We start from the raw sequence: 26,158 nt of genomic DNA, 5'->3' as shown, positions 1-26,158 counted from the left end.
CAGTCTCTGCCCTCCAGGCTGGGCCAGGTTGGGCGTGGTGGCCATGATGGGGAGGGCTGCAGTGGAGAGGAGTCAGTGTGGGGGTGGCCCAAGGACAGAATCAGCTCCAAGGTCCAGCCTGGGGCTCCAGGGACCTAGCTGCCTGCGCCTCCTGGGCCCTAAAAGAATCCTGCCGTAGCCAGCTGCTCCTGCTCTGCCCTGCCCTACATTCCTGACCCACGTCCCCTCCCCTCCCCTTCTTGGCCCCGTGAGGCTGTGGGTGGGTGGGGCAGAGGCTTGGGCTGGGGGTGGGGTGATATGCTGGATTTCAGGGTGGGGTCACGACAGCTTTCTGTCCTTCCTTTGTGGGGAGGCGTCTGTGTTTCGATTACTCCTGAGCAGATATCTCCTGCAATCCACCCCCAGGCCTGCTCACCACGCTTCACCCATGTGGAGCTGGGGGGCTCCTCCCTGGAAGTAGGGGCTGTGAGAGAGGAGGGAGGGAGGCCTCTGGGGGGAGGGGAGGAGAGCAGGGCCCAGATCTCCAGTAAGTTCATCACAGGCCCCAGCTCCGAGCCCCCACGTGTGTCACCCTGGTCCCGCCCAGGGTGGCGGTGGTTCCCAGCATTTGTACCTGCAGCCTTCTGCGTGGCGGACCCCTGGGGAGGTGGGGGGTGACCCAGCAGGAGTCCGCCACGGCTACTGGAGAAGAGGCTGCAAGATTTTCCACACCAGGGCAGAAATGAGGCTGGGTATTGACAGCACAGTGGACCTAGGGTGTGGTGGGACCGGGGCTTGGAGAGGGGGTACACATTGCACTTGGGGAGATAAGACTGTGGGGACTCCTGGCTGGGGACTGAGCAGGGGAGTGAAATGATCACAGTGTGTGTAAAGGTGCATATTTGTTTGGCTGGCAGGTGGGCAGAGCCAGAAGAGACAGTGAACATAAATCTTAGCCCAGGGGCAGCTGCAGGTGTTTGAGGCAGACACCTGTGCATATTTGGTTCACAAATCCCTCTCCCATCACTCAGCCAGCCAGCCAGCCATCACCGCCTTCCTCCAGCCTGCAGGAGAGCCAGCTTTCCAGGATCTGAGTCTAGACATAGGGTGACGGGGGTGACAGGTCATGAGAGGGAGAACTCGGTCTGTGTCTCAGAGATGCTGCTGCTGCTGGCAATGGGTGGACTTTCCCAAGTATTTACAGCTCTGGTCTGTGCTGTCCCTTTGACCCCTTACCACCATCTGGAGGCATATATAAAATTTATAAAAGCAGGGAAAGGGACTTCCCTAGTGGTCGAGTGATTAAGACGCCACACTCCAGTGCAGGGGGCACAGGTTCGATGCCTGGTTGGGGAACTAAGGTCCCTCGTGTCTTGCAGTGCTGCAAAAAAAAAAAAAAAAAGAATTATTTAGAACACATATATCCACCACTGGACTGCAAGGAGATCCAACCAGTCCATTCTGAAGGAAATCAGCCCTGGGATTTCTTTGGAAGGAATGATGCTAAAGCTGAAACTCCAGTACTTTGGCCACCTCATGCGAAGAGTTGACTCATTGGAAAAGACTCTGATGCTGGGAGGGATTGGGGGCAGGAGGAGAAGGGGACGACAGAGGATGAGATGGTTGGATGGCATCACTGACTCCATGGACGTGAGTCTGAGTGAACTCCGGGAGTTGGTGATGGACAGGGAGGCCTGGCGTGCTGCGATTCATGATGTCACAAAGAGTCGGACACGACTGAGTGACTGAACTCAACTGAGACCTAGTGATTGTTTACATTTTGCCATACTTACTGTGCTTATTTTTTTATTGAAGTGTTTCATGGTAAATTACACGCAGTGCATGTTTTCGCCTCTACATCCTTCATTTTACATTCCTAAGAAATAGGCTATGTTCCTGTGTGACCGCAGTCCTGTCATCACACCAGTTAGTAATTTCCGAATAGCATCCAAGGCCGGATCCATAGGCCAAGCCACTCCATTGTTCTCAGTCTGGCCTCGACCACCGGTGTCTTTAAATTAGGATCTGATCTAGGTCCACGTGTTAATTTGATTCACAATGCCTCCGGAGTCTCCTTTAATCTGAAGCAGCGCCTGCTCCCATTTCTTTCTTCCTCACCCTGATGGGGAGGCTATAGACAGTCTCCCTTTGTGGAGTCATCAGGGCTGCCCCGCAGGGTCTGAAGCTGGGTGGCCTAGGCCTCGGGGCTCCCCTGCGAAGGCCCCTCCAGCCTCAGTTATTAGGCAGGTTGGACAGGCCCAGAGCCCATGCCCTGGATGGAGCGCAGGAGAGAGGCCTGGGGGTGGGCTGGGTGGCCCAGGGTTGCCTGTCTTCTGTGCCTTTTCTCAGCTCTCTTGTCTCTCCTGCTCCCCGTCGCTCTTCTCCTTGGCCTAATAGAGACCCCAGGACTTGCCAGAGCCTACCCACCCCTGAGAGCCAGAAATCCAGGCCTGTGGGCAGAGGCAGTGCTTTGAAAGCTTGTGCCCTGGCCAAGGGTCTTTATTTCTGTCTGGTCAGGTTTAATCACATTTGCTGCCTCTGTTCCTTGCTGGGGAGACTCTTGGGGTTCCCCAAGAGCCTGAGTTTGTGGCTTGCTGTCCTTTCTAGACATAAGCTCTCTGAAAGGATGAGCCATGCTTATTTTGAAGTCCATATACTCTGGTCCCTTTGGTGGCTCCGGGTGGATCCTTGGTAAAGAAAGACGTGTAGAGGTCAGGTTTATGGGTATTTTTCTGCAAAGATGCAGAAGTGGACTGCTTTTCTCTGATGAGCCAGGGATCCCAGCCAGTGAACCTGGGTTACTTGCCCAGCATTCCTCCCCACCCACACCAGTGGATGTGACTGAGTATTTGGGGAGGGGGAATCCAAGGCCTCCATCCACCACCAGTCGATCCCAGTGTTCTGACAGTGCCTGCTTTGGGAATGGCCTACCGTGGGTCTGGCCTAGATCTGTGGGGTGGTGGCCAGTGCCCTGGGCTGGGGAGTCAGGAGATCTGGGGTCTGGAACTCGCTGTTCCTTTAACCGTGCGTCCTGAGCTCCTTGGTCTCCCCCTGCACCTCTCTTTCCCAGGCTAGATCAGGGAGGGGCTGTCTAGGGACCCTTGAGGGTCTCTCCAGTCTGCAGGCCTCTTTCCTCAGCTGCTTCTCTGATAGTCACTTGCACCACTTCTAGCTCCTCCTCCTTATCTAATCTTTCCTGGCAGCACTGACCCACCCCACTACCTTTTCCACGGCTTCCACCTAATCTCAAAGTCCACCCTGGGCAGAATGGGGCCTATGCCCCTGGATGCATCTGCCTTTCTCTCTTCCTTCCCAAGGTCTTGGGGTGCAGGCCCTGGAGCATTTTCAGGGCAGCACCCTCCACATCCTTCTAGAGCAGAGCTGTCCACTAACTCCTGTTCAGAGGGTCCACGGCAGGCCTGCCCACCGACTTGCTGCCGGACCCTCCCTCTCCTCTCACCCCCTCCCCTTGCCCACCCTGCTGATCCCTCCTGGGCCCTGCATGGTGCAAGCTCAGACCCATCTTGTGTCTCCCACTGTCCTCAGTTGGCGAGAGTGTAGGACGCAGCTCCTGTTCTCACAGGACTCAGCATGGTGGACAGGAGCTTCCAGAGGGTGGGGACCACACCCAGCGTATCATCCCTTCACAGTAAAGTTTTGTGGGACTGATGGAGACCTAGATTGTACAAATGCCATCAGCTACCAGCTGCGTGGACCAGGTGGTTCCTTTAACTCTGTGAACCTTACTGGACTGTGGTAAGAATGGGATGAGGTACTAGGTGTAAAAACGATTTATAAAGTAAACGTGTTCTGCACAGTGGAGCGTCGGTTCTTCTAAAGTGATCTTGGCTGAGGCGCCCCCCCCCCCCACTTTAGTTGTTGGGGACGGACAGGGAACTCGCAGGAGCGGAGGTGCGGCCGGCCTTGGAGGTGGCAGGACGCGGGGGCGGGGCGGGGGGGAGCAGACAGAGATAACAGGGCTGGCTGAGCGCGGGCGGGAGTAGGCCATTCCCCAGCCCTTGGACGGGGATGGAGGCGCCCAGGCAGGGAGGGGACGGGGAAGCGAGGGGCAGCTTCTCCCAGGAGAGCCCGGCTCTGGTTACGGCGCCAGGTGCGCATCGGAAGCCGGACACCTGTGACCAGACTAGTACAGCCCACACAGATGCCCCCACCTTGAGGGAGAATGGGGGGGTACGGCCGGGATGTGGGTGCCACCAGTGGGAAGGGCTCCCCCGGGGCCGCCCCTCGCGGGCTCCCTGGCTGGGGAGGAAAGCGCGGGCGCTGGCGGCTCGTCCCCACCTCTTCGCGCCCGCCTCCTGCCGCCCCCGGGGGAGCCTGGCCCGGGCCCAGCGTCCTGGCGGCGGCTTGCAGTGGGAGGCAGGCTGGGGCGAGGCCGCGCTCGCATTCCCTCCGCGACGCGGTTGGGGCGACGGCCGCACGCGGGGAGGCGAGTTTCGTTCCGCGGCGGGGGCGGGGCCGGGGCTGGCCGGGAGCGCTCTGCGGCCTCCGCGAGTAGGCGGGGCCTCACCGGCCGGGGCGGGGCCTCACCGGCCGGGGCGGGACTTCAGGGGGCCTCGGTGGACCGGGGTGGGGCTTCAGGGGGCCTCTGCGGATCGGGGCGGGGCTTCAGGGGGGGCCTCGGCGGGCCGGGGCGGGGCTTCAGGGGGCCTCTGCGCGGGGCTCGGCGACCACCTCTCCGCCTCTCGCTCTACCCAGAGGCTCTAAAGTCTCGGCCGCGCCCTCTGAGGCTCCCACTCCATCGAAACTTAGCTGTCGGAAGTCCTGGCCCTCGTTCCTCCCTCTGATCTCGGGTCTTTCTCTCCGCAGCCCGTCCGATAAGGGCTTTCCCGCTTATCTGTTAATAGCTTCACGGGACACCCCTCCCTTCCCCCCCCCCGATAGCACTTCTTGGGATGCCTCAGTCCTGAGGAGGAGCTTCTGAGGGACGGAGGGGAGACTTCCGCGGGCGCGCTGCGGGGCAGTTTGGGACCTCCTAAACACCCTGCCGCTGGCTGCCCTCTTTGCCTACGGGCTTGGTGGAGGGCTGCCCTCCAGATGGGAAATGAAATGATGGGGAGGGCGAGGTGCCATCCCTCAGAGGCTGCAGGGGAGGGGTGCGGAATGTTCCCAAGCTGTGCTGATTTTGCTCATCCAGGACCCGCACTTGGAGAAGGGAGGGAGTGGGATGTTGGATCCCGGAGGAAGTCCTGAAAGTCCCTGTCCGTTTTCCTGATGCCTTCCTGGAGCCCCGTGCCTTTTTAATTTCATGGCCCACATGGCTTGCTTCTCTGTTCTGGTCGCCCATACAGACCATTCCTGTCCCCTCTTGGCTGCCGATCTGGGATGTTTTCCTTTCTGACCTTGCTTGCAGCTCTGCTGGAAGCCAAGCTCCGCTCCTGATCAACCCCTCCCCTTCTCTAAGAGGCTTCAGCTTGCACTCCCCAAATGTGCTCTGCTCTCTGTAAACCACTGGGCACTGGGGAGGGGCTCAGTGGGAGACAGCAGGGCTTCAGAAGCTATGCCAGAGTGGGCGGGGACAGAAGGACATCCACATGATGACCAGGCACATTTGTGCCAGGGGGATTAGGAAAAGCACGCCAGGCATCCAAACTTGCTTGTCCTTTTTTCTGCACGTGTGACCCAGACAAAGAGTTCCCAGGAGAGGGATGGAGAGTTTCTGAGGTGAGGATGGGTTTTCCTCAGACTGGGAGTCTCTGGGGAGATGGCCTCTACAGGGCCTTATGCATTGGACAAGATGGAGGCTGTGGGGGTACCCCAGCCTCTCTCGGTTGCCCTGACTTCCATAATGCCCTCTGGCTGTCCGGTACCCCCAGCAGTGCCAGGTCCCAGGCCCGCCCCGACTTCCTCCCCTCCCCTGCCCAAACTTACCATCCTGCAACCCCTCCTCTCAGGGCTTTGCCAAGAGACAGCCAGCTAATCTGATTCACTAATGTCTTACAGGAAATTCTATGAATTATTCAAGGCTCTGCACAGCTCTTGCCTCTTCTCTCACACCTTCTCTGATTGGCCAAGCTCTGACCTCTCCCTTTCTTGGACAGAATCCACAGCTGGTACCATCAGTTGGCACCCATGCGTATTCCTTAGATCATGAACTCTTCTGAGTCTGTGACTTGTCTTCCCAGTGAGGTTTTGAACTCCCTGAGGCAGAGACCTTATCTTTTGCTTCTCGTGTGCTTCCCTCAGTAGCTAGTAAAATGATTAATTCACTCAGTGTGTATTCCGAGTGTGCCACTCCGTGCCAGACAGGTGGTCCAGGTGCTGGGGATACAGGAGGAAGCAATACAGACACATCCCTGTCCTCATGAACCTTCCATCTCAGGTCAGGGAGGAATAGGACCCCAAATAAACTCTGTAGCAGGCCAAGTGGTGATGTGGAGAACAGTGAGGCGGGCAGGGGGATGAGAAGTGTGAGAGAGAGAGCAGTCCACAGTTTTCAAAAGGGCAGGGAGGGAGCCTGGCCACAGGAACGGGTCACCTGAGCTGAGATCTGAAGGAGATGAGAAGTGTGAGAGAGAGAGCAGTCCACAGTTTTCAAAAGGGCAGGGAGGGAGCCTGGCCACAGGAATGGGTCATCTGAGCTGAGATCTGAAGGAGATGAGCGAGGGGTGGAGCTAAGAGGGTGTCTAGGGTAGAGAGTGCCAGGCAGAGGGAAGAGCTGAGATCAAGTCTCTTGGAAGGTTTGAGGAGCCTGGAGGAGGACGGTGGGCTGGAGCAGAGTGGGCCAGGGGCGGGGGTGGTGGGGTGGGGAGGAGATGAGGTGTGAGAGGTGAAGGGGTCTTGTGAGTTCTTGCCTTACCCTCTGAGATGGGTGGTTTTGGAGGTTCCCAGCAGAGCACTGCCCTCATTTGACTGACCTTTTCAAGGAATCCCTTTGCTGCTATGTGGAGGACAGGCTGTAGAGGTGAGAGGGGTGTTAGGAGACAGTGATACCAGGTGAGAGCCGCCGGGTGCCTGGACCAAGTGGTGTTGGCGTGATGAAAAGTCAGATTCTGTACATAATAAAAAAAATTTTTATTGAAGTACAATTGATTTACAGTGTTGTGTTAACTTCTGCTGTACAGCAAAGTGACTCATTTATACATATATATTATTTTCCATTGTGATTTCATCACATGATATTGAATGTAGTTCCCTGTGCTCTGCAGTATGACCTTGTCTCTCTCCCTCCTCTGTATAATAGTTTGCATCTGCTCCTCCCAAACTCCAGTCTCTCCGTCCCTCCCTGACGTCCCCCGCCCCCTGCAGCAACCCCAAGTCTCTATGTCTGTGTCTGTTCTCTATGTCTGTGAGTCTGTTTCTGTTGCATAGATAGGTTTCTTTTTGTCATATTTTAGATTCAGATTCCGTACATATTTTAATGATAAAGCCCACAGCGTTTCCTCACAGGTTAGCTGTGAGAGGTGAGCGAGAGGACCAGGCAATTGGAAGGAGGGATTAGCTGGATGGAGAGAGGGCATCAAGAAGAGCAGGAGCTCCGCGTTGGGAACGTGCTGAATTTGCGATTCCTGTGGACATCCAAGTGGAGACGTGGAGTGGGTGGTTAGATTACGAATCTGGAGTTTGAGGGAAGAGGGACAGAGGAGGTGGAGGCGGAAGTTATCAGTAAATTTACAAGCCGTGCTTTGAACCCGTGCGTGGCCAAGATGACCAAGGGCCTGAGTGCTGGTGGAGGAGAGAGGATGGAGCTGGAGGCTGGGAATGGGGAGGGGTCTGAGTGGGTCCTCACAGCAGGCCCTTCTCTCCCCTTCCTGAGGCTGCACCTGTTGCCTTCAAAGCCCAGCTCTGCTGCTTGCTGGCTGTGTGTCCTCGGCCGGATCATTTGCCCTCTCCGTATCTCCTGCAAAATGGAGGAACTCCTGCAAAAACAGGGGAGACTTAGAAAATTAAATAATATATGAAAACATTAGAAGCAAAATCCTGCTTGCTGTCATTATTGTTACTGTGGACTGTGTCGTGCTGGTGATTCCTAAGGGGAAACCCCAGGCTCCTGTCCTCAGGGAACTCATGGTCTAGACACCGCGAGGAGCCCCAGAGGAGACACGGCCGAGGGAGAGGCCAGGACCCGGCGCTGTGGGAACACAGGGCTAGGTGGGTAGGGGATGCGGCAGGCGGGAGGGCACTGGCCAAGGAAGGAGGGACTGAAGATAAAGGGATGAAAGAATGGAGGGGCTTGGAGGGGAGCGGGGGCGGCTGCTGGGACCACTCTGTGGAGGTGAGAGCTCCAGGGACCTTGGGATCAACCAGAGATTTTAGCACAGCTAGGGCAGGGAGGTTGTGAGGCTGGCTAGGGAGTGGGTGGAGGTCAGATCACAAAAGGCCTTGTTGGCCAGTCCAAGGAGGGGAGGACCAGAAGGAGGCTTTGGAATTAGCTCTGTGACTTGAGACAAATTAGTGTTCAAACCCAGTTTCCTCCTCTATAAAATAGTGTTCATGACTAGCCCCCTGCGGTGAGTTGGTAAGAATTCAGAGGCGGAGGTTGTGAAGTGCTGAGATAGAGCTGGCCTCTGAGATGGTGGGTCGTCATCGTCACCATCATAGTGTTAGAGGCTTGTGTGGCGTTGAAGAATGTTAAATGTGGGCATGGATGGATGGGTGGGTGGGTGTCCTCCAGAGACTCAGGATTAACCCCAGCCAGGATAGAGGGGAGGAATTTCGGGCCCAGGGTGACCACAGCGGAGGGTGTGGAATGGGCCTGATGGAGGCTGGGAAGGTTTGTTGTCTTGTCTTTGAGACGCAGAGGCTGCCCCCTAGGCTGCTGTCTCATCAGCGTTTCTCGCCGGGTTGCTTCAGTCTCTCTGCCTGTGCTTCTTACCCTGTTTGTCTTTCTGACTCTGTCTTTTCTGTCTCTCTGTGTCTCTCCGAGGCTCTGTCTCTCGGTCCCCCTTCTCTCTCCCTCCTCCATCAGGTCTGGGTGGGGTCTGAGTGCCGTGACAGGAGTTACGTGGGCAGTGTGTGGCAGCCCAGGCCGGCCGCAGACCCCCAGGACGCAGCTCCAGCGGGTGAGGGCAGTGGCAGACTCCATGTGTCTCTGTGCTTTTTGTGGGGGCTCCCCCACCCCCACCCAGGGGACCTCGCCTTTTAACAGTGGCGCCCGGAAAGGCGGTGACTTGATGGTATGGGATCGTCAGTGATGGAGGGAGAGGTTTCTTTCTTTTGTCTAAGTATAGTTGACATACAGTGATGTGTTAGCTACTGCTGTACAGCAAGGTGATTCAGTTTGACATGCATGCATTCTGTTTTACATTCTTTTCCATTCCAGAATGTAGTTCTCCGTGCTGCTCAGTAACAGCCTGTTGCTCACCCATTCCATGTATAAAAGTTTACATCTGCTAACCCAGCCTTCCATTCTGTCCCTCGTGCGGTCTCTTTGGAGGCCTTCCTGGTGCCCTGGGCCGCCTGGGCAGGCGGGCGTCTTCTTTGTGCTGACTCGCTGCCTCATCCCGCAGGTTGGTGGATGACCGCTGTGTGGTGGAGCCCGCGGCTGGCGACCTGGACAACCCCCCTAAGAAGTTCCGAGGTGAGTCCTCTGAGCCCCCGCCGAGTCCTGGGCGGGTGGGTCAGGCTGGGTGCCCGCAGCCCTCGTGTGGTCTGTGGAACCCCCGTTGGCCAAAGGATGCCTTCTTGTCAGGGTGGCCTCTGTCTTCACTTTTGTGGAGGCACACGGTACTTCTCAGGGGCGCACCCACTTCTGGCCATGGGGGCCTGTCGTCCCCTGACCTTCCCGCCACCCGCAAGGCTCTCTGCGTGACTGGGTGTTTGCTGAGGACCTGCTCAGCCATGAGGAGGCCCAGGCTGCAAGCCCTGCTCTATGCCGCCTGGTGTGGGGACTGGAGCCCCCGCTGCCCTCCTCCCTCCTCCCAGCCCCGGTTGTGACTGTATCCTCGGTCCCAGGCGGCATGGGTGACTCCTGCCCGAGGGGGCTTGTGGTGTGGGCTCTGGCTCTGCCGTGTGACTCTGGGCATCCGCCTGCACGCTCTGTGTGCCCTGCAGTCTGCGGGCTCCTCCGCCTGCCCTGCGGGCCTGGGGCTGAAACCCTGCTGCCCCTGCGCCCAGCTGGGGAAGCTGTCATTGTGGTGACTCCCTGTGAGGCTGAGGCAGGCAGACAGATCCTGGGTGTGGTGGGCAGGGTGGGAGCGGGCCGCGACACGCCGGGCGGTGCCGTCTGTCTGCCCACGTGGCTGCTCCTTGGGGAGAGGTCAGCTGGGATTGTCCTGAGAGGGATGCGGTTGATGGAGGGAGCAGGATTCAAGAGGGCCCTGCGGCCTCCTGGGCTGTCTGCCGGGGGGCCTTGCCCGTCCATTGGAGTACAGAGGAGACAGAGGGGGTCCCCCCAGGCCACAGGGGACCCATATCTGCTGTTCTGTTCCATCGCGTGCCTGAGTGGGCTCTTAGGTCGGGGCGTGCCTGGCCACGTGTTCTCTTTGTCCAGCCCTGTCTGGCCACACTCCCTCACCTTTTCCCCGACCCTGGGCCCCTCCCTGGTTCCCACCAGCACCGCCTGTGTCCCTCATCTTTATCGGCCGTGCTCTTGATAAAGGCGGAGGGTGCTTGTGCGGGCCACCTGCTTGGAGACGCAGCTCGCAGCTCGGACCGCCCTGGTCCTGAAGTGGGGGCGGGGGGCAGTTAGGGTGAGGGCAGGGGCACACCTGCACTTTCCTGGAGTCAGAAAGAGGAGAGCTTGCACTTTTCTGCTTTGGCTGAGGGCTTCGCGCAAGTTCTTAGGAAGAACTTAGGACTGGATGGCGTGGTGAGGGTCCCGAGGCTGGGCTGAGCCGGGTGGGGGTGACCGGGGCCGACAGGAGAAGAGAAGATGGCGGTGTGGCCGTGTGTGGAGTCAGCTGTGCTGCGAGGTGGGAGGTGCTGACGGACAGTGGGGTGTGGTGGACAAGGCTTGCCCTGGAGTTCCCGGAGACAGAGTTTGGGGCCAGTTTTTGACAACAAAACCTCTACTTAGCAGAACAAGTGCTCCTTTGACTTCTTGCCCTCCTCCCGCCCCCTCCTTTCTCTTCCTCCTTATTGTCCCAAAGCCCGTGAGCAGGGCCCCCCCCAGCCTTGGGGGCTGCCCCGTGATCCCCGGAGACACCCGGGGGGCTCGGCCTCCAGCTTCCTTCCTGCCCCTGCTGCCCTTGGCCTGGGTGTCGGGGTGAGGCGGGCCGAGACCCTCTGGACCCCCTGGGGCCCTGTGTGGACCTGAGAAGAAGCCCACCCTCTGAGACAGGGGTCCGTGCGACACCCTGGCTGGTGGGTGTTCGCCAGAGTGAGAACCTGGGGTGAGAGACGTGGGCACAGACCTTTCCAGCTTCGAGACCAGGGTCCCCCCCAACCCTGGAGCCTGGCCTCTCGCTGTTCTGTGTTTCTCCCGCAAACAGCCCTGGAGGGAGAACCCCCCCCAGGGTGTGGGGGCCTCAGCAGGCATCTAGAACTTGCCTAGAACTCTCAGGGATGGCCGGCCTGCCGTTTCCTGAGGCCGCCTGGGGGGCCTCGCCCTGGCTGGGAGTTGCGTCTTGCCCTCTCTCCCCACGCGGCGTGTTCCCCCTTCCCCTGCCGCCAACCCTGGAGGTCCCCAGGCGGGGCGGCCAAGCCCGTGAAGCCCCTGCCCGGCCTCCATCGGCCTCTGGTTAGCTCCCTGCTTGTGGTCTCAGCTCCGGTACCTCCCAGGGCCGTCCCAAGCCCCGACATGCTCAGGGAATTCTTTCTGGAGCTGGCAGGGCCCCGGGAGGCCCAGCCTGCAGGCGCCCCAGTGTGTCGGGCACCATGCGCCAGCCTGGCCTCCCTGGCCTCCGCTTCGCTGCAGGGGCCTCGGGTTAGGGCCTTGGGTTATGGCTCCCGTGAGTCCTGCTCTCCCGCTGGGCCGGGTCTGCGCAGGGTCCGTCCCACAGCCCTCTCCTCCTCCAGGCTGGTGCTGGAGGCCCAGTGTAGAATGACGCGCCTCCGGTCTCCCTGGGAAGCTCCGCGTTCGCATCCCTGCTAGGCAACCCCAAGAAGAGGGTAGAGGTCACCTACCCCATCCAGGGGGGGCAGGTGCTGGGGCAGGCCTAGATGAGGGGACTTCCTGTGCTTCACACTGGGTGCCCTCCGCCCCCAGCCTCAGGCCTCTGCTCTCCCTCCCCGTCTTCCAAGCCCGGTTCATTGTTACTTGTATTGTTATTAAGATCCATTTCAACTACTGAAAAGAGCGTGTGAAGACAGCGTACCCATGACTGAGCTCTCTCAAATCCTTTCTGCCCTGGTTATTTCAGGTCCTCTTCATTCTTTTTTTTTTTTTTTTTAAATATTTAATTTTTTTTTGTTTTAAGGGAGAATGACATTGAAACATGTATAAAGTCCTCTTCATTCTTAAAGAGACGGCATCTTATGCCGAAGCCCGCTGTGTCTTCCCTGACTTCTCTCCCTTCCCGTTCCCCAGAGGCAGACACGCTCAGAAAACCTCATCCAGGGGCCTGCTTTTGCTACTAACATGTAGAGACATTTGCATGAGTTATGTAGGGTATTCTTTTCCATTTTTCCAACCCCACATATTAAAGGTAGCCTTCCGTACAGACCTTTCTGCAGTTTTTTCCTGCTGCACTGTTGTGGGGATTTATCTGTATTGATCCCTGTGGCTCTAGTTCATCTGTTCAGTTGCTGCGTAATACTCCACTGGGTGAGCCAACTGCAGTCCTTTATTCGGTTCTGTTGTGATGAACCTTTACTTCGTTCGCAGTTTTTGACAGTTGCCAACAATGCCGCTGTGGGCACCCTGTGCACACGTGTCTCCCTGAGCTCGCGGGCAAGGGTTTCTCGGGTGTGTTCCGAGGGGGGCTGACCCCGGTGGGTGGCAGCTCTTCTGTCTCACTAGGACTGGCCCCCGCTGCCTTCCTTGGGGGCTGTGCGGGCTCACCCCCACTCACCCCCGACACACTGTGGGTGCCCTTACTGCAGCCCCATCCTGGTTTTGTCCCGCTTAAATGTCTTCCAGCCAGCTGGGTGTGAAATGGCATCTCACTGTGGTTTTAATTTGCATTCCTCTGACTACTGAGACGGGAACATCTTTTCATATGTTTATGGGGTACTTAGAATTTTATTCTTCATCTTTTCTTTTTTTCCTTTTATAAAAGGGATACAAATACAGACTTTAGGATCCAGATGAGAGCACTGGTGCCCCCCCCCCACCCCGTCCCCATTTCCAGGGACAGCCCCACTGGAGAATCTAACTAGGTAATTTACTCATCCGGTTACACCTCAGAACACTGTGCAGGCATCCTTCAGGAACTTGCTCTCACACCCTCGCCCATCTCCATTGTTGTTCCTCTGGGGAACCACTTTCTTCAGCTTCTTATGCGTCCTCCCCGTGGTTCTTCTTGCAAATGCAAACATATATTTAGACTCCCCTCCTTTTTCACCCTGGGGTAGCATTGTTTTTTGGGGCCATACCCACAAGGCATTGGTATCCTAGTTCCTCAGCCAGGAATCAGGGGTCAAAGCCGTGTCCCTTGCAGTCAAACCCTGGGCCACCAGGGAAGTCCCTGGGGTGGTATTCTATATACTCAGTTCTGTGTCTTTGCTCTTTTTGCTTTGTGAGTCTTGCTGTGGGTAGATCCTACTGGAGACCTTTCTATATTGGTACATAGAGATCTTGGACTCTCTTTCCCTTTTTTTTTTCTTTTAAAAACTCATTTGTATCCGTATTCCTGGACAACTGTGAAAACTGTTCCTACAGATGATCTAATTTTAAGCATTTCAAAAATATTTATTTTTTAATTGTGGTGAATAGCTACACAAACTTTACCATCATATTCATTTTTAAGTGTATCGTGTATTGTACTGTTCAGTCACTAAGTTGTGTCTGATTCTGTGACACCATGGACTACAGCACACCAGACTTCCTGTCCTTCACCATCTCCTGGAGTTTGCTCAGTCTCATGTCCATTTAGTTGGGGATGGGATCAAACCATGTGAACCTCTGTCGTCCCCTTCTCCTCCTGCCTTCAATCTTTCCCAGCATCAGGGTCTTTTCCTGTGAGGCGGCTCTTCACATCAGGTGGCCATATCATTGGAGCAGTAGCTTCAGCATCAGTCCTTCCAATGAATATTCAGGGTTGATTTCCTTTAGGATTGACTGGTTTGATCTCCTTGCAGTCCAAGAGACTTTTACAAGTCTTCTCTGGCACCACAATTCGAAAGCATCAGTTCTTCGGCACTCAACCTTCTTTATGGTCCAACTCACATTTGTACGTGACTACTGAAAAGACCATAGCTTTGACTGTTTGGACCTTTGTTGACAAAGTGTACAGGTCGTGGGAATTCTGTGGTAGTTCAGTGGTTAGGACTCTGTGCTTTTATTGCTGAGGGCCCCTGTTCGATACTTGGTCAGGAAACTAAGATCCTGCAAGTTGCACCACCTGGCCTGAAAAAAAAAAAAAAAAAAATGTATGGGTGTACAGGTCAATGACATTAAGCACTCTCATCAGCTGTCACCACCGTCCATCCACAGAACTGCTTTCCTTTGGTAAAATGAAGCTCTATATCCATTAAATAATAACTCCCCATTCACACCCCATTCCCCCCACCCCACCATCCGACTTCCTGTCTCTATGAATCTGATTAGTCTAAGTACTTCACATGAGTAGAATCATACAGTATTTGTTCTTTGGGGACTGGCATGTCTCACTTAGCCTAATTGCTCCAGGATTTACCCAGGTTGCAGCCTGGATTTCTGACTCTCCCCTGCCACTGCGCCACAGCTGTCCCTCACATGGCTCCATTGTAATTTATTTAACCAGTCCGCTTCAATGGGCCATGGCCTGTTTCCAGTCTTTATCATTCTCAACAGTGTTGCTGAAGACCCTTGTCTCTTGTCACGTTTTTTAAAACTGAGGTTTGTTTATTTATTTTTGGCTGCGCTGGATCTTGTTGCTGCACACGGACTTTTCTCCAGTGGCGACACGGGGGCTCTCGTCGTGGTGGCTTCTCTTGTTGGGGAACAGAGGCTCTGGGGAGCCCAGGCTTCGGTGGTTGTGGCACACAGGCTCTGTTGCCCCACGGCACGTGGAATCTTCCCAGACCAGGGGTCGAACCCGCGTCCCCTGCGTTGGCAGGCGGATTCCTAACCTGGACCACCAGGGAAGTCCTCTCGTCGCTTTGTACAGATGTGCCTGTGCTGTAGGAATGAAGGTGGTGGTGGTGGTTATTCAATGAAGGACCAGTGGTGAAATTGCTGAGTGCAAGGGAAGGGACGTCTGAGTGGGTTCTGATCCAGACTGCAAATTTGCTCCCTGCTGGGGTGGTCCCGTTCAGTGCCTCCCCCAGCAGTGGAACCAGAGAAGGCAAACCCATTCACCCTTTGCATCATTTCTCTGCTTGCTCCCCCAGGTCACCAAATGTGCTTTATTCCAGGAGAGTTTCGCTCACTTGGCTCGTCCCTCCACTCTCTCCCCTCCCCCACCCCAGCAGCATCCTGTCGCTGGTGTGGAGTCTCCAGTGCCACCTTTATAGACCCGAGTATCGCGGTCACATCTTTATTTCTCATCCCGTCAGCTCCTACAGTGCTCTGCCTGGTGTACACCTTCTACCAGCCACGCACCCTTTAAGTTGCACATCGTTAAGGCTGAATAAGCTTTGCGTTCTCTTCTGTAACCACAGTGGAGTCTTCAGTGTTCTGTAAGATGAGTCTAAATGTTAAAGATTAGAAACAGGTGTTTACATGATTTATACAGAGCTTATGCATAACTGGCTGCGTAACTTTATTCCCTGTGCTCTGTTCTCGTCTCGAATCCCCTGCTAGTGCTTTTCAACCTTGGTTGAACAGAAGAACCGCTTGGGATTGGGGGTCTGGGTGGGGTGTGCCTTTAAAAATGCATTTCTCTAGGCTTCACCCACTGCCCAGGTCTATGGGGGACCTGAGAGTTTGTGTTTTTTTTAAATCTCCCAACTCCCCTGGATGATTCTACACAGTGGTTTTTGGAGTATTACATACCATAGTCAGGAGGAGAAGGGGACGACAGAGGACGAGATGGTTGGGTGGCATCACCAACTCAATGGACATGAGTTTGAGCAAGCTCTGGGAGATGGTGAAGGACAGGGAAGCCCGGTGTGCTGCAGTTCATGGGGTTGCAAAAAGTTGGACACGACTGAGTGACTAAACAACAACAGTCAGTTTCTGGGAATGTCAGTTGATTTTATTTAATAAATGAATATCCTCTTGTCTGCAGCCTCACCAGCCCTGTGCCTGGCACCCCTGGTCCATGCCCAAGCACACAGTTCTTACTGTAGGAAACCCCCCGGAGCTCAACTTTTCCTTGGCCTTTGATGCTGCTGCTCCTGTGTGGGCCCAGTTCCCCCTGCCCTTACACCTTTCCTTCTCTCCTCCCTTCTGCCCTGCACTCTGGCAAAAAGGAAGGTTCTGGCTGTTCCTGGATTTGGGCAGGGCCACCTCTGGGCAAAGAGCGAAGCAGTGTGACAGCAGGGAGGTGTGCGCAGGGGTGAACCTCAAGCATGCGTTTATTTATTCATTTTACTTTTGGCTGTGCAGGGTCTTCGTTGCTGTGCACGGGCTTTCTCTAGTTGTGGTCAGTGGGGGCTACTCTCTAGTTGCGAGCACAGGCTCTCGGGCACGTGGGCTTTGTTAATTGCGGCTCGAGGGCTCAGTAGTGGTGGTGTACAGGCTTAGTTGCCCCGTGGCATATATAATCTTCCCGGACCAGGAATCGAACCTGTGTCCCCTGCATTGGCAGTCAGATTCTTAACCACTGGACCACCAGGGAAAGTGAGAGTGAAGTCGCTCGGTCGTGTCCGACTCTTTGCGACCCTGTGGACTGAAGCCTACCAGGCTCCTCCGTCCATGGGATTTTCCAGGCAAGAGTACTGGAGTGGGGTGCCATTGCCTTCTCTGGACCACCAGGGAAGTCTCCCACAAACATTTTAGTGGGCTCAAATCATTTATTCATTCAATAAGCATTTTTTTTTTACTTGCTTTTCTCCTCTGTTTTTTAAGCCATTAAAAAAATTTATGTATAGTTAGTTTACAATGTTGTGGTAGTTTCAGATGTATAACAAAGTGATTCAGTTATATATACACACACACATATATATATATGTGTATGTATGGGTTTCCCCGGTGGCTCAGACTGCAAAGAATCTGCCTACAATGCAGAAGACCTGGGTTTGACCCTGTGTGGGGAAGATCCCCTGGAGAAGGGCATGGCAACCCACTCCAGTTTTCTTGCCTGGAGAAGTCAGTGGACAGAGGAGCTTGATGGGCTAAAAAGTCCATGGCGTCGCAGAGTCGGACACGACTGAGTGACCAACACTATACACTGTGTATGTATATATATTCTTTTTCAGATTCTTTTCCAAGCTATTGAATATAGGTCCCTGTGCTGTTACAGTAGATCCTTGTTATCTGTCTGTTTTGGGGTACAGCAGTGTGTGTGCGTTAATCCCAGTCTCCTAGTTCGTCTCTCCTCCCACCCCAGCCCTCACTACCTTCACTGACCCCTTTTGGTAACTGTAAGTTTGCTTTCTGTATCTGTGGATCTCTTCCTGTTGTATAAATAAGTTCATTTATATCACTTTTTTAGATTCTGCATATGTGATATCATATGGTATTTGTATTTCTCTTTCAGACTTAATATGATAATCTCTAAGTCCATCCAGGTTGCTGTAAACGGCCTTCTGTTACATTGCTGACTAATACTCCATTGTGTCTATATACCACACCTTCTTTAGCCATTCATGTGCAGATGGACATTTAGGCTGATTCTGTGTCTTGGCTGTTGTAAATAATGCTGCTGTGAACGTTGGGGTGCGTATATCTTTTTGACTTAGACTTTTCTCCTAAATATGCCCATGAGTGGGATCAACAAGCATTATATGTTATGTATTATGGGCAAGGCTCTAAGGGAGGATCTGTGTAAGAGAAAAAGACAAATTTGACAAGTTCTAGTAGCAAGTTTCCAAGAAAGATAAAGAGGAATAGGGAGTAGGGAGGGATCACTTCGGGCATCAAGTCTCTGCTGGGATGCTCCAGGGCAGCGTGTGTTCTTCAGATCCAGGTTCTGACCCCTTGTGGGCTGTTAAGGCTGTCATGGGGTCAACCATCCTTCAAAGAATGGGATAGAATAGCATTAGGATGCATCTCTTGCTACCTCCAGTGAGTTTTAAATGTGAAGCTTTTTTATTTCTAGAAATTCTATTTGGTTCTTTTTCTGCTCTGTCACATTTTATCAGTTCAGTTCAGTTCAGTCGCTCAGTTGTGTCCGACTATTTGCGACCCCATGAATCGCAGCACGCCAGGCCTCCCTGTCCATCACCAACTCCCCAAGGCCACCCAAACCCATGTCCATCGAGTCAGTGATGCCATCCAATCATCTCATCCTCTGTCGTCCCCTTCTCCTCCTGCCTTCACTCTTTCCCGGCATCAGGGTCTTTTCCAATGAGTCAGCTCTTCACATCAGGCGGCCAAAGTACTGGAGTTTCAGTTTCAGCATCAGTCCTTCCAGTGAATATTCAGGACTGATCTCCTTTAGGATGGACTGGTTGGATCTCCTTGCTGTCCAAGGGACCCTCAAGAGTCTTCTACAACACCACAGTTCAAAAGCATCAATTCTTCTGGGCTCAGCTTTCTTCACAGTCCAACTCTCACATCCATACATGACCACTGGAAAAACCATAGCCTTGACTAGATGGACCTTTGTTGACAAAGTAATGTCTCTGCTTTTTAATATGCTGTCTAGGTGGGTCACATTTCATAGTTTCCTGTTTCTCTACAGAGATCCTCAAGCTTTCCTTTATTGATTTAAGCAGAGTTTTACAGACGATGGCTGTTTCTGAAGTCTCTTCGTGTCTGTTTCTAGTGTCTTGCTTTGTGGGTTTGTTTTCTCTTGTGACATCTGGCTCCCAGGAATTCCTGGTTCTCTTTGACTGTATATGGGTCATTGCATTGGAACATCTGGTCTGAGGGGTTGTGGACTAGGATGATGGTATCTTCCTCCAGAGAGGGCGTGGATATCCTGTCCCCAGATTCCTGGGGATACTGCCTGTCCAAGACGCGAGCCTGAAGCCAGGCTTGAGTTTGGGGTTCCTGGCACCATCCAAGAGACTCCGTGGGGCCCTAGTTCTGGGAAGGAGTTGTTCTCTGGGGTCAACCCATGCTGGGGTGTAGCCCTTTGAAGTTCCAGCTTTTAAAGGGAGGGTCTCCTTTTATACTTCCCACCTTCCCTGGGCCTGGGCTTGAATATCTGCCTTGTCACCAGGCAAAGCCATCCAGATAAGAGTTCGTGTTCTCTGAACTCAACAAATGCCCAGTAAAGTCGCTTGGGTGTTTACATACCTCCTTGGTTCCCCTTTGATCTTCTGTTCTGGCTGGATGACCCCTCGCTCAGTTATTGGCGTGTGCTAAGTTGCTTCAGTCATGTCCGACTCTTTGTGACCCTGTGGACCATAGCCCGCCAGGCTGCTCTGTCCATGGGGTTCTCCGGGCAAGACTACTGGAGTGGGTTGCCATGCCCTCCTCCGGGGATCTTCCCCACCCAGGGATCGAATGTGCGTCTCTTATGTCTCCTGCATTGGCAGGCAGCTTCTTTACCACTGAGCCACCAGGGAAGTCCTCAGTTCTTTAAGAAGTCTTAAAATAATACATGTTTGAGAAATCTGGTTGCTTTTGTTGTTTTCTGGTGAGGTGGGTCCGGAATGGATTATAACCAGGGTTCTCTGCCCTGTCAGGCTTGGAGCCTACTCACCACCAGGGACAGGATGCCCCCATTTGTTTCATGAAACAGTGGCTGCACAATCTCTCTCCTGGGCGAGTCAGGTCAGGAGAGTGAGAACTCTGCCTTCAGGCACCCGGGGCAGCATTGTCTGCCCTCCTTTTCTCCTCTCTGCTTTGGGTGTGGCGGGCGTCAGCTGGGTGGGGAGGGGCGGGTTGCATCCCATCACTAGGGCCGTGGGCTTGCTGCCCTCCCTGGCTCCAGGCTCACTCAGGGCCTGGACTGCCCCCTCCTGTCTAAGTAGACCAGCCAGCCAGACGCAGAGCCTCCATTTAATATCATAAAGTGGAATTAAAAAACAATACGGTCGATTCATATGCATATTTATGTAATGTAAAATGGGGGGCTCTAGGGCCAGGACCTGAGTGAGCCTGGAGCCTGGGGGCGGCGTTGTTGGGGGAGGGTTTGTGGGTAGGGAACAGGGACAGTGTAATGCCCCAAGCATGACAGGAGAAAAAGAAGGACAACAGTGATAAGCAAGTAACTCACAGATTTTAGAAGGAAATCTTGGGCACAACTAGAAGACTCTTGGCAGCGGTCAGAGCCGGCCTCCGAATTGAGTACCGCAGCCACAAACGGAGGTGGTGGGCGCAGCCACGTGACGCCTTCTCTGAAACAGCACAGTCTCCCTGTGAGGTTTGAACAACACAAAGGACAACACAGATCCCTGTTTGTGTCGGAGTTGCATTCCTGGGAAAGGCAGTGTTTGCTAAAAGCGTGCAAAAAAGACTGTTTCTGTGCACCATGCTGGGCCCAGAGCGCGCCCGCAGCGTCCACCTGTGAGCGGGTGGGACCCCTTTGTGTTAGGCGCTGGTGCCTAGCATCCCTGTCCTGCCCACTACAGGCTAGCTGTCACCTCACTGGTTGAGACAACAAAGATCACCCCCTCCCATTTCTAAAACACCCCGCCCCCAACTCCTACTGGGAACTATAATGTGGTGACCAGGGGACCAGGAGCCCTGAAAACTCCCATTTAGCCTGGAGAAGCAGGAGGACTCGTGGAGGGGTAACCCCCCAGCTTCTTGAAGGTTGGGCAGAACCCTGTGAAGACGTACTCTGGGCAAAGAACTGAGTGTTTCCGAAGTGATGCCCTCTCATGCTGGTGGTACCAGGGTGGGCGAGCTAGGGCAGCCCTTGGTGGCTCTGTCTGCTTATGCAGTTGTCTTTTCCCCTGCGTTCAAGGAAGTTCTTTGTTCTCTCAACTTTGCCTCACTTGGTTCCCCTTCCTGATGACCAGGGGCCTCTGCCTGCTGTGGGCTAGGCAGAAACCCCAGTTTTGTTTTTAGTTTCCAGGGGCTGTAGGACTAGCTTTGACCAGAGTGGGGACATGGCCTTCCCTTAGAGGCTAGAGGGACGGGCCTGACGGGGGGTGCGTCCCGTCTCTGTGATCTGCCTCCCCGAGGGCCCTGTCTGGGTTCCCAGCACGACCATCTTCCTCCTGTATTGCTGCCAACCAGGGAGGCACAGCACTGCAGCCTGAGAGGGGTCTTAGAGGCCATGAGCTCAGTCCTGTGCTTTCCTGGGATTCCCTCCTGTGACGGAGAGCTCACTGCCTCACAGCACGGCCCGTGGTATTATCAGACAGGCCCTGTCCCCGTGCCAGCGTTTCACCGCACCCCAAATCCTTCTGTCTCTTCCCACCACACTTTTGGGTTTTCCAACTCATGCCTCCTTTCCATAGGTAGAAAAATCTGAACATTCTTTCTGGAGTTTGGTCTTATGGAAATCATTGATGTTGTATCTATTTCCAAAATAAAAACCAGCTAATAAAGAACCTATTTCTGGAATTTTAATTGGCTCTATCTTAGGTCGAATTTGCTAGAATCAGAGCCTAAAAGGGAGAATTATGAAGAAGGGGTCCCAGGCGGAGTATCAGGGAGTCTTGCTCCTACAGGGCAGGGACGAGCCGAGCAAGGACGTGGTTTCAGGGGAAGAGAGGCCTCAGGTTGATCCCATAGGGACCAACAGACAGTCTCCTCCTCCTGCCGTGGGATGGAGGCCACCTCTCTGGGGTGGGGGATGTATTGATAACTTCCTAGGGAACTGTGGGCAAGATAGTGGTGGGCCAGAGAGGGCTGCTGCTGTGAACTGTCGGCCGCCAGAGTACAAAACCTGGACCCAGACCGGGCACAGGAGGGGTCCTAAGGGCTTCTGATAAACTTCCCGCGGGGAAGAGGGCACGCGTCCACCCCCAGGTGAGGGCCTGTTCTCAGACCTGCTTCCCGGCCCCTCCATCCTACTCAGCACGATCCAGGATGCTTCAAGCTCTCCGGGGGTCTTCCAACACTGCCTCTTCACCCCGGTGGGGCCAGGGGCAGTGATGGAGGGCAGAGCAGAGGCGGGGTTTGCGGGCAGGGCTTCCGGAACCTCGTGTGAGCCGATCTCCCTCCTTCTGCTCCCTCACCCCCCAGACTGCCTCTTCAAGGTGTGTCCCATGAACCGCTACTCGGCCCAGAAGCAGTACTGGAAGGCCAAGCAGACCAAGCAGGACAAGGAGAAGATCGCCGACGTAGTGCTGCTGCAGAAGTTACAGGTCTGGGCATGCGGGTGTCCACTTGGCCGTGTGTCTCATGAACCCGGGCACACGCCCAGGGCTGCCGCTCATCAGAGCCGACAGGGCCTAGTGGCCGAGTCCTGAGGTTTGACCCGTTCGGCCAGGGACTGGTGTGTGTCGCTGTGAAGGAGGTGGGGGGTCTGAGCCCGGTCAGAGGCCCACTCATTTGCCACTCTGTGCCAGATAGAGGCAGGCGTCTCCTCCTCCAGGCCGGTGCAGCCCTGTCCCAGGACCCATGGTGCAGTGAGCTGTGGACTGCCTTCAGCGGGTCTTAGCTAGGCCTTCAGCGGGACATCGTATTCAGTGAGAAACCTGGGCAACTGTACATGGAGTTACAGGGGCTTCTAGAGAAGTGGTTTCAGCGAACCTGATCTGAGAACTAGTCTTAGCCTCTCCCCTCATTCTGTACAGTTGGAGCCTGGGGCCCTTCAGGGGGACTAGGCTGTTGTGGCCATCCTATGAGTTGGCACGGGGCTTAGATGGTCCCTGGGTCTCTGGCCCACGTTGTTGCGTGGTGTGAGGGCCCGGTGGTGGCCCTCAGGCCTCTTGGTTCACATCCTGGGTAGTTCTCTCCGGACTGAGCTCAGGGCCCCCAGTCCAGTGGAAGCGAGTGGGAGGCTTAACTGGGGTCAGCAAGGTTGTAGCATGCTGCTGGGACCTTCCCCTGGGCCTGGGGCCCAACCCGCTCCCACCACCAGGCCGGCCTTCCAGTATCCCCTTCCCCAGGAGGTGGGTGTGAAATGGGGAAAGAGAGGGCCCGCCCCACGGCTGTAAGCCGTGCTGGGAAGAGGGGGCTTGGTGTGGGCTGCTGAGCTCTGTTTTACCCGAGACCGTCTTCACCCCCGCTGGGGGCTGTCGCAAGCTTCTTCCCTGCTGCTGCTGCAGGCCCAGGCTGGGCTGTGGATCTGGCAGGGTGTGGGGCATTCACGCGTGTGCAGATCCTCAGCACCACACGTGCTCACACAGCCAGGCACTGAGGTTTGTGCAAAGTCACGTGGTGCCTGGCACGCCGCCCCCGCAGCCACCCTCCCAGCAGCTTCAGGCCTGAAGCCCGGATAACGGGACTGAGGAGATGGAGGGGCAGCGGGACCGCTGCTTTAAGGAGAGCTGGTCTGATGGAGGAGACAGCGCCCCCCCACCCCCAGCAGGACCCCTTCCCCCAAATCTGATGGAGGAGGCAGAGCGTATCCTCAGGCAGCTTCCAGGCTAATGGGACAGAAGAGCCTAAAAAGGCGTCCTTAATGGGAGGCAAACCAAATCCTGGAGGACCGGAGCCGAGTCCTTCAGTGTTGGATGTGGCCCATCAGGGAAGGCTCCCTGGAGGCGGTGGGCGGGGAGCACACGCGGTGCTGGGGAGGGAGAGTCCAGAGGAGCGGGAGGAGGAGGAGGACGTAGTGCCCAGCACACCCGTGGGGCTGGGCCAGGGATTCTGAGTCAGGGCCCCAGGACTCCGGTGTGATGGGGGAGGAGGCCCAGCCTTTGGTTATCTGCTGGGGGTGTTGGGGCTGTAGGGGGCTCAGGGGTCTGTTGGCTGCCCTCCACCAGAGTGAGGTGGTGGGAAGGGGGCAGAGAGGAGGGACCTAGGGCCCCGGGTTGCCTGCTGGGTGCCCAGGCTGCCCCTCTGCACTCTGAGCCTCATTCTCCCATAGCAGCGGGAGGAACAGGGCAGATGGCCCAGGGCGGGCGGGAGGGGGCTCACTCTGGGTGCAGTGGCACGGCCTGTGGGTGAGGGGGGGTCGTGCCCCTCCAGGAGCGGGCTCCTGGGCCTGGCCTCCACCGTGTGTGTGTCTGTGCAGCACGCAGCCCAGATGGAGCAGAAGCAGAATGACACGGAGAACAAGAAGGTGCACGGGGACGTCGTGAAGTACGGCAGCGTCATCCAGGTGCGGGGCGCGTGGGTGTGGGCTGAGGGGCACCACCCGGCCGGCCCGTGGGACGACTGCCCGCCCGCCTCTGCATGTGCACGGTGCTTGTGAGCCGTGTCCACGGGTGTGTGTGTGTTCAGCACGGGGGTCACAGCGCAGGGCCTGGAGCCCCGGGGGCCGGGCTCATGTGGTGCTTCTGTGGCCTGGGCGAGTTGCTTCCCTTCCCTGGACCTCTCTTTTCCCCATCCGGACGATCAGGCCAGCGATAGTAAATACTTTTCTCCAGCTGTTACAGGATTACGGGAGCTAATACGAGTACGGTGTTTAGAGCAGGGCTTTTTTGTGTGATCACCTGGGTGCCAGACTGGGTGTGGTGTGAGTGTGCGTGTGGTCGTGTTTATGTCCTGTGTGTCCAAGGGTCCTGTGCACCCCCTGCTCTGATGGGCCGGCCTCCTGGGGTGACCTCACCCCCGCCCTGCCCCCCAGCTCTTGCACATGAAGAGTAACAAGTACCTGACCGTCAACAAGCGGCTGCCAGCCCTGCTGGAGAAGAATGCCATGAGGGTGACGCTGGACGCCACGGGCAACGAGGGCTCCTGGCTCTTCATCCAGCCCTTCTGGAAGCTGCGGAGCAACGGGGACAACGTGAGGATGGCCTGGGGGGAGGGCCCTGCTGGAGGGCACGGGCCGCAGCTCCGGGGGGCCTTCTACAGGGTCCTTGGCGGGGGTGCTGCACGAGCCCAGCCCGTTTCTCAGGGGCCAGAGTGACCAGAGAGAAGCCTGGGGGCCCCGCCCTCCGCACCCTCACCCGGCTCTGTCGGTCCCCGTAGGTGGTTGTGGGGGACAAGGTGATCCTGAATCCCGTCAACGCCGGGCAGCCTCTGCACGCCAGCAATTACGAGCTCAGCGACAACGCCGGCTGCAAGGAGGTGAGCGGGGCGGGGGAGAGAGAGGTGGGCTGAAGTAGGCTGGGACCTGGGTCGCGTTGCAGGAGGGCCTGCACCTGGCCAAACGTCTCTCGAGCAACAAAATCCAAAGAAACTATGAGACTGAGCGTAACAGCATGCATTAACAGTGGGGGCAGTTAGGAACAGTAGGATACAAAAAGGCCAAAATCCAGCTGCTATTTCTGAGATACTGGGAGCGAAAGCCAGGTACTGGGCGTGATTGCTGCACAGGGCACCAGCGAGGGGGCGGGAGGCTGCCTAAGCCACGCCTCTGGCCCGGCCCATGGATCCACCCCACTCTCACCCTTTATAAGACGAGCTAGCAGGGCACCTGGGACTTGCTTTTGCTCTCTAGGGCTGCAGTATGAATCCCGCTAAAGCCTTGTCTGAACTGGTTGTCTGGCTTCTTATTAATTTCTGTAGATTAAAGAGTCCGGGGACCCTAGTTGGTAGTCTCGTTGGGCTGGCCCTGCAGTGGAGGAGTGTCTACACACCCGCTCCCCGCAGGGTTGCTCCCTCTGGTCCTGTCCACCGCTGGAGGGGCTGGGTGGGCCTTCCCGACCCTCTTCCTGTCTCCCAGAGTCTGCCCACATTCTCCAGCCCACAGGGTGGCTGCCCCAGGGCAGGTGGGCTGGGGCCTGGGGGCCCTGGTTGGGGGCAGACACCCCCTCCCTGTGCTCATTCTTGGGCGCTGGGCTGGTCTCCCCTCACCCGCTCAGGGCCTTCAGCCCCGCCCACTCCCCAGGGGCTGGGGGCCTGCCCAGCCTCACGGGTCTCCGTGCCTCCCCAGGTCAACTCTGTGAACTGCAACACCAGCTGGAAGATCAACCTGTTCATGCAGTTCCGAGACCACCTGGAGGAGGTGCTGAAAGGGGTAAGGACTGGGGACACCCCTTCCCCTGCCGCCCCACCCACTCCTGGTCCCCCTGCCAGCCTATGCCCACCTGCCGGGCACCCGGCTCTGCTCCCTGTCCCGTCCGTGCTCCACGCACCTCCTTCTCTGGCTCCATACCCCCTGCAGCCCCCCCCACCCCGCAGGGCCGTTCC

The 26,158-nt window shown here is 56.0% G+C and overlaps 1 protein-coding gene across 1 annotated transcript in view; it reads left to right on the top strand.

Moving 5' to 3' along the window:
• Positions 1-26,158, top strand: part of ITPR3 (inositol 1,4,5-trisphosphate receptor type 3) — a 68,746-nt gene that overhangs the window by 5,379 nt on the left and 37,209 nt on the right. Inside the window, exons 2-7 of the mRNA XM_070360719.1 lie at positions 9,447-9,517; positions 22,157-22,278; positions 24,096-24,182; positions 24,651-24,809; positions 24,995-25,093; positions 25,902-25,985. Of these exons, the coding sequence (XP_070216820.1) occupies positions 9,447-9,517; positions 22,157-22,278; positions 24,096-24,182; positions 24,651-24,809; positions 24,995-25,093; positions 25,902-25,985 (622 nt within the window). The remainder of the gene's footprint in view (positions 1-9,446; positions 9,518-22,156; positions 22,279-24,095; positions 24,183-24,650; positions 24,810-24,994; positions 25,094-25,901; positions 25,986-26,158) is intronic.

This window comes from Bos mutus, chromosome 23, assembly GCF_027580195.1.
Source record: "Bos mutus isolate GX-2022 chromosome 23, NWIPB_WYAK_1.1, whole genome shotgun sequence".
Lineage (NCBI taxonomy): Eukaryota > Metazoa > Chordata > Mammalia > Artiodactyla > Bovidae > Bos > Bos mutus.
Note: the sequence above shows the minus strand (reverse complement) of the source record. Positions and strands in the feature narration are given on the sequence as shown.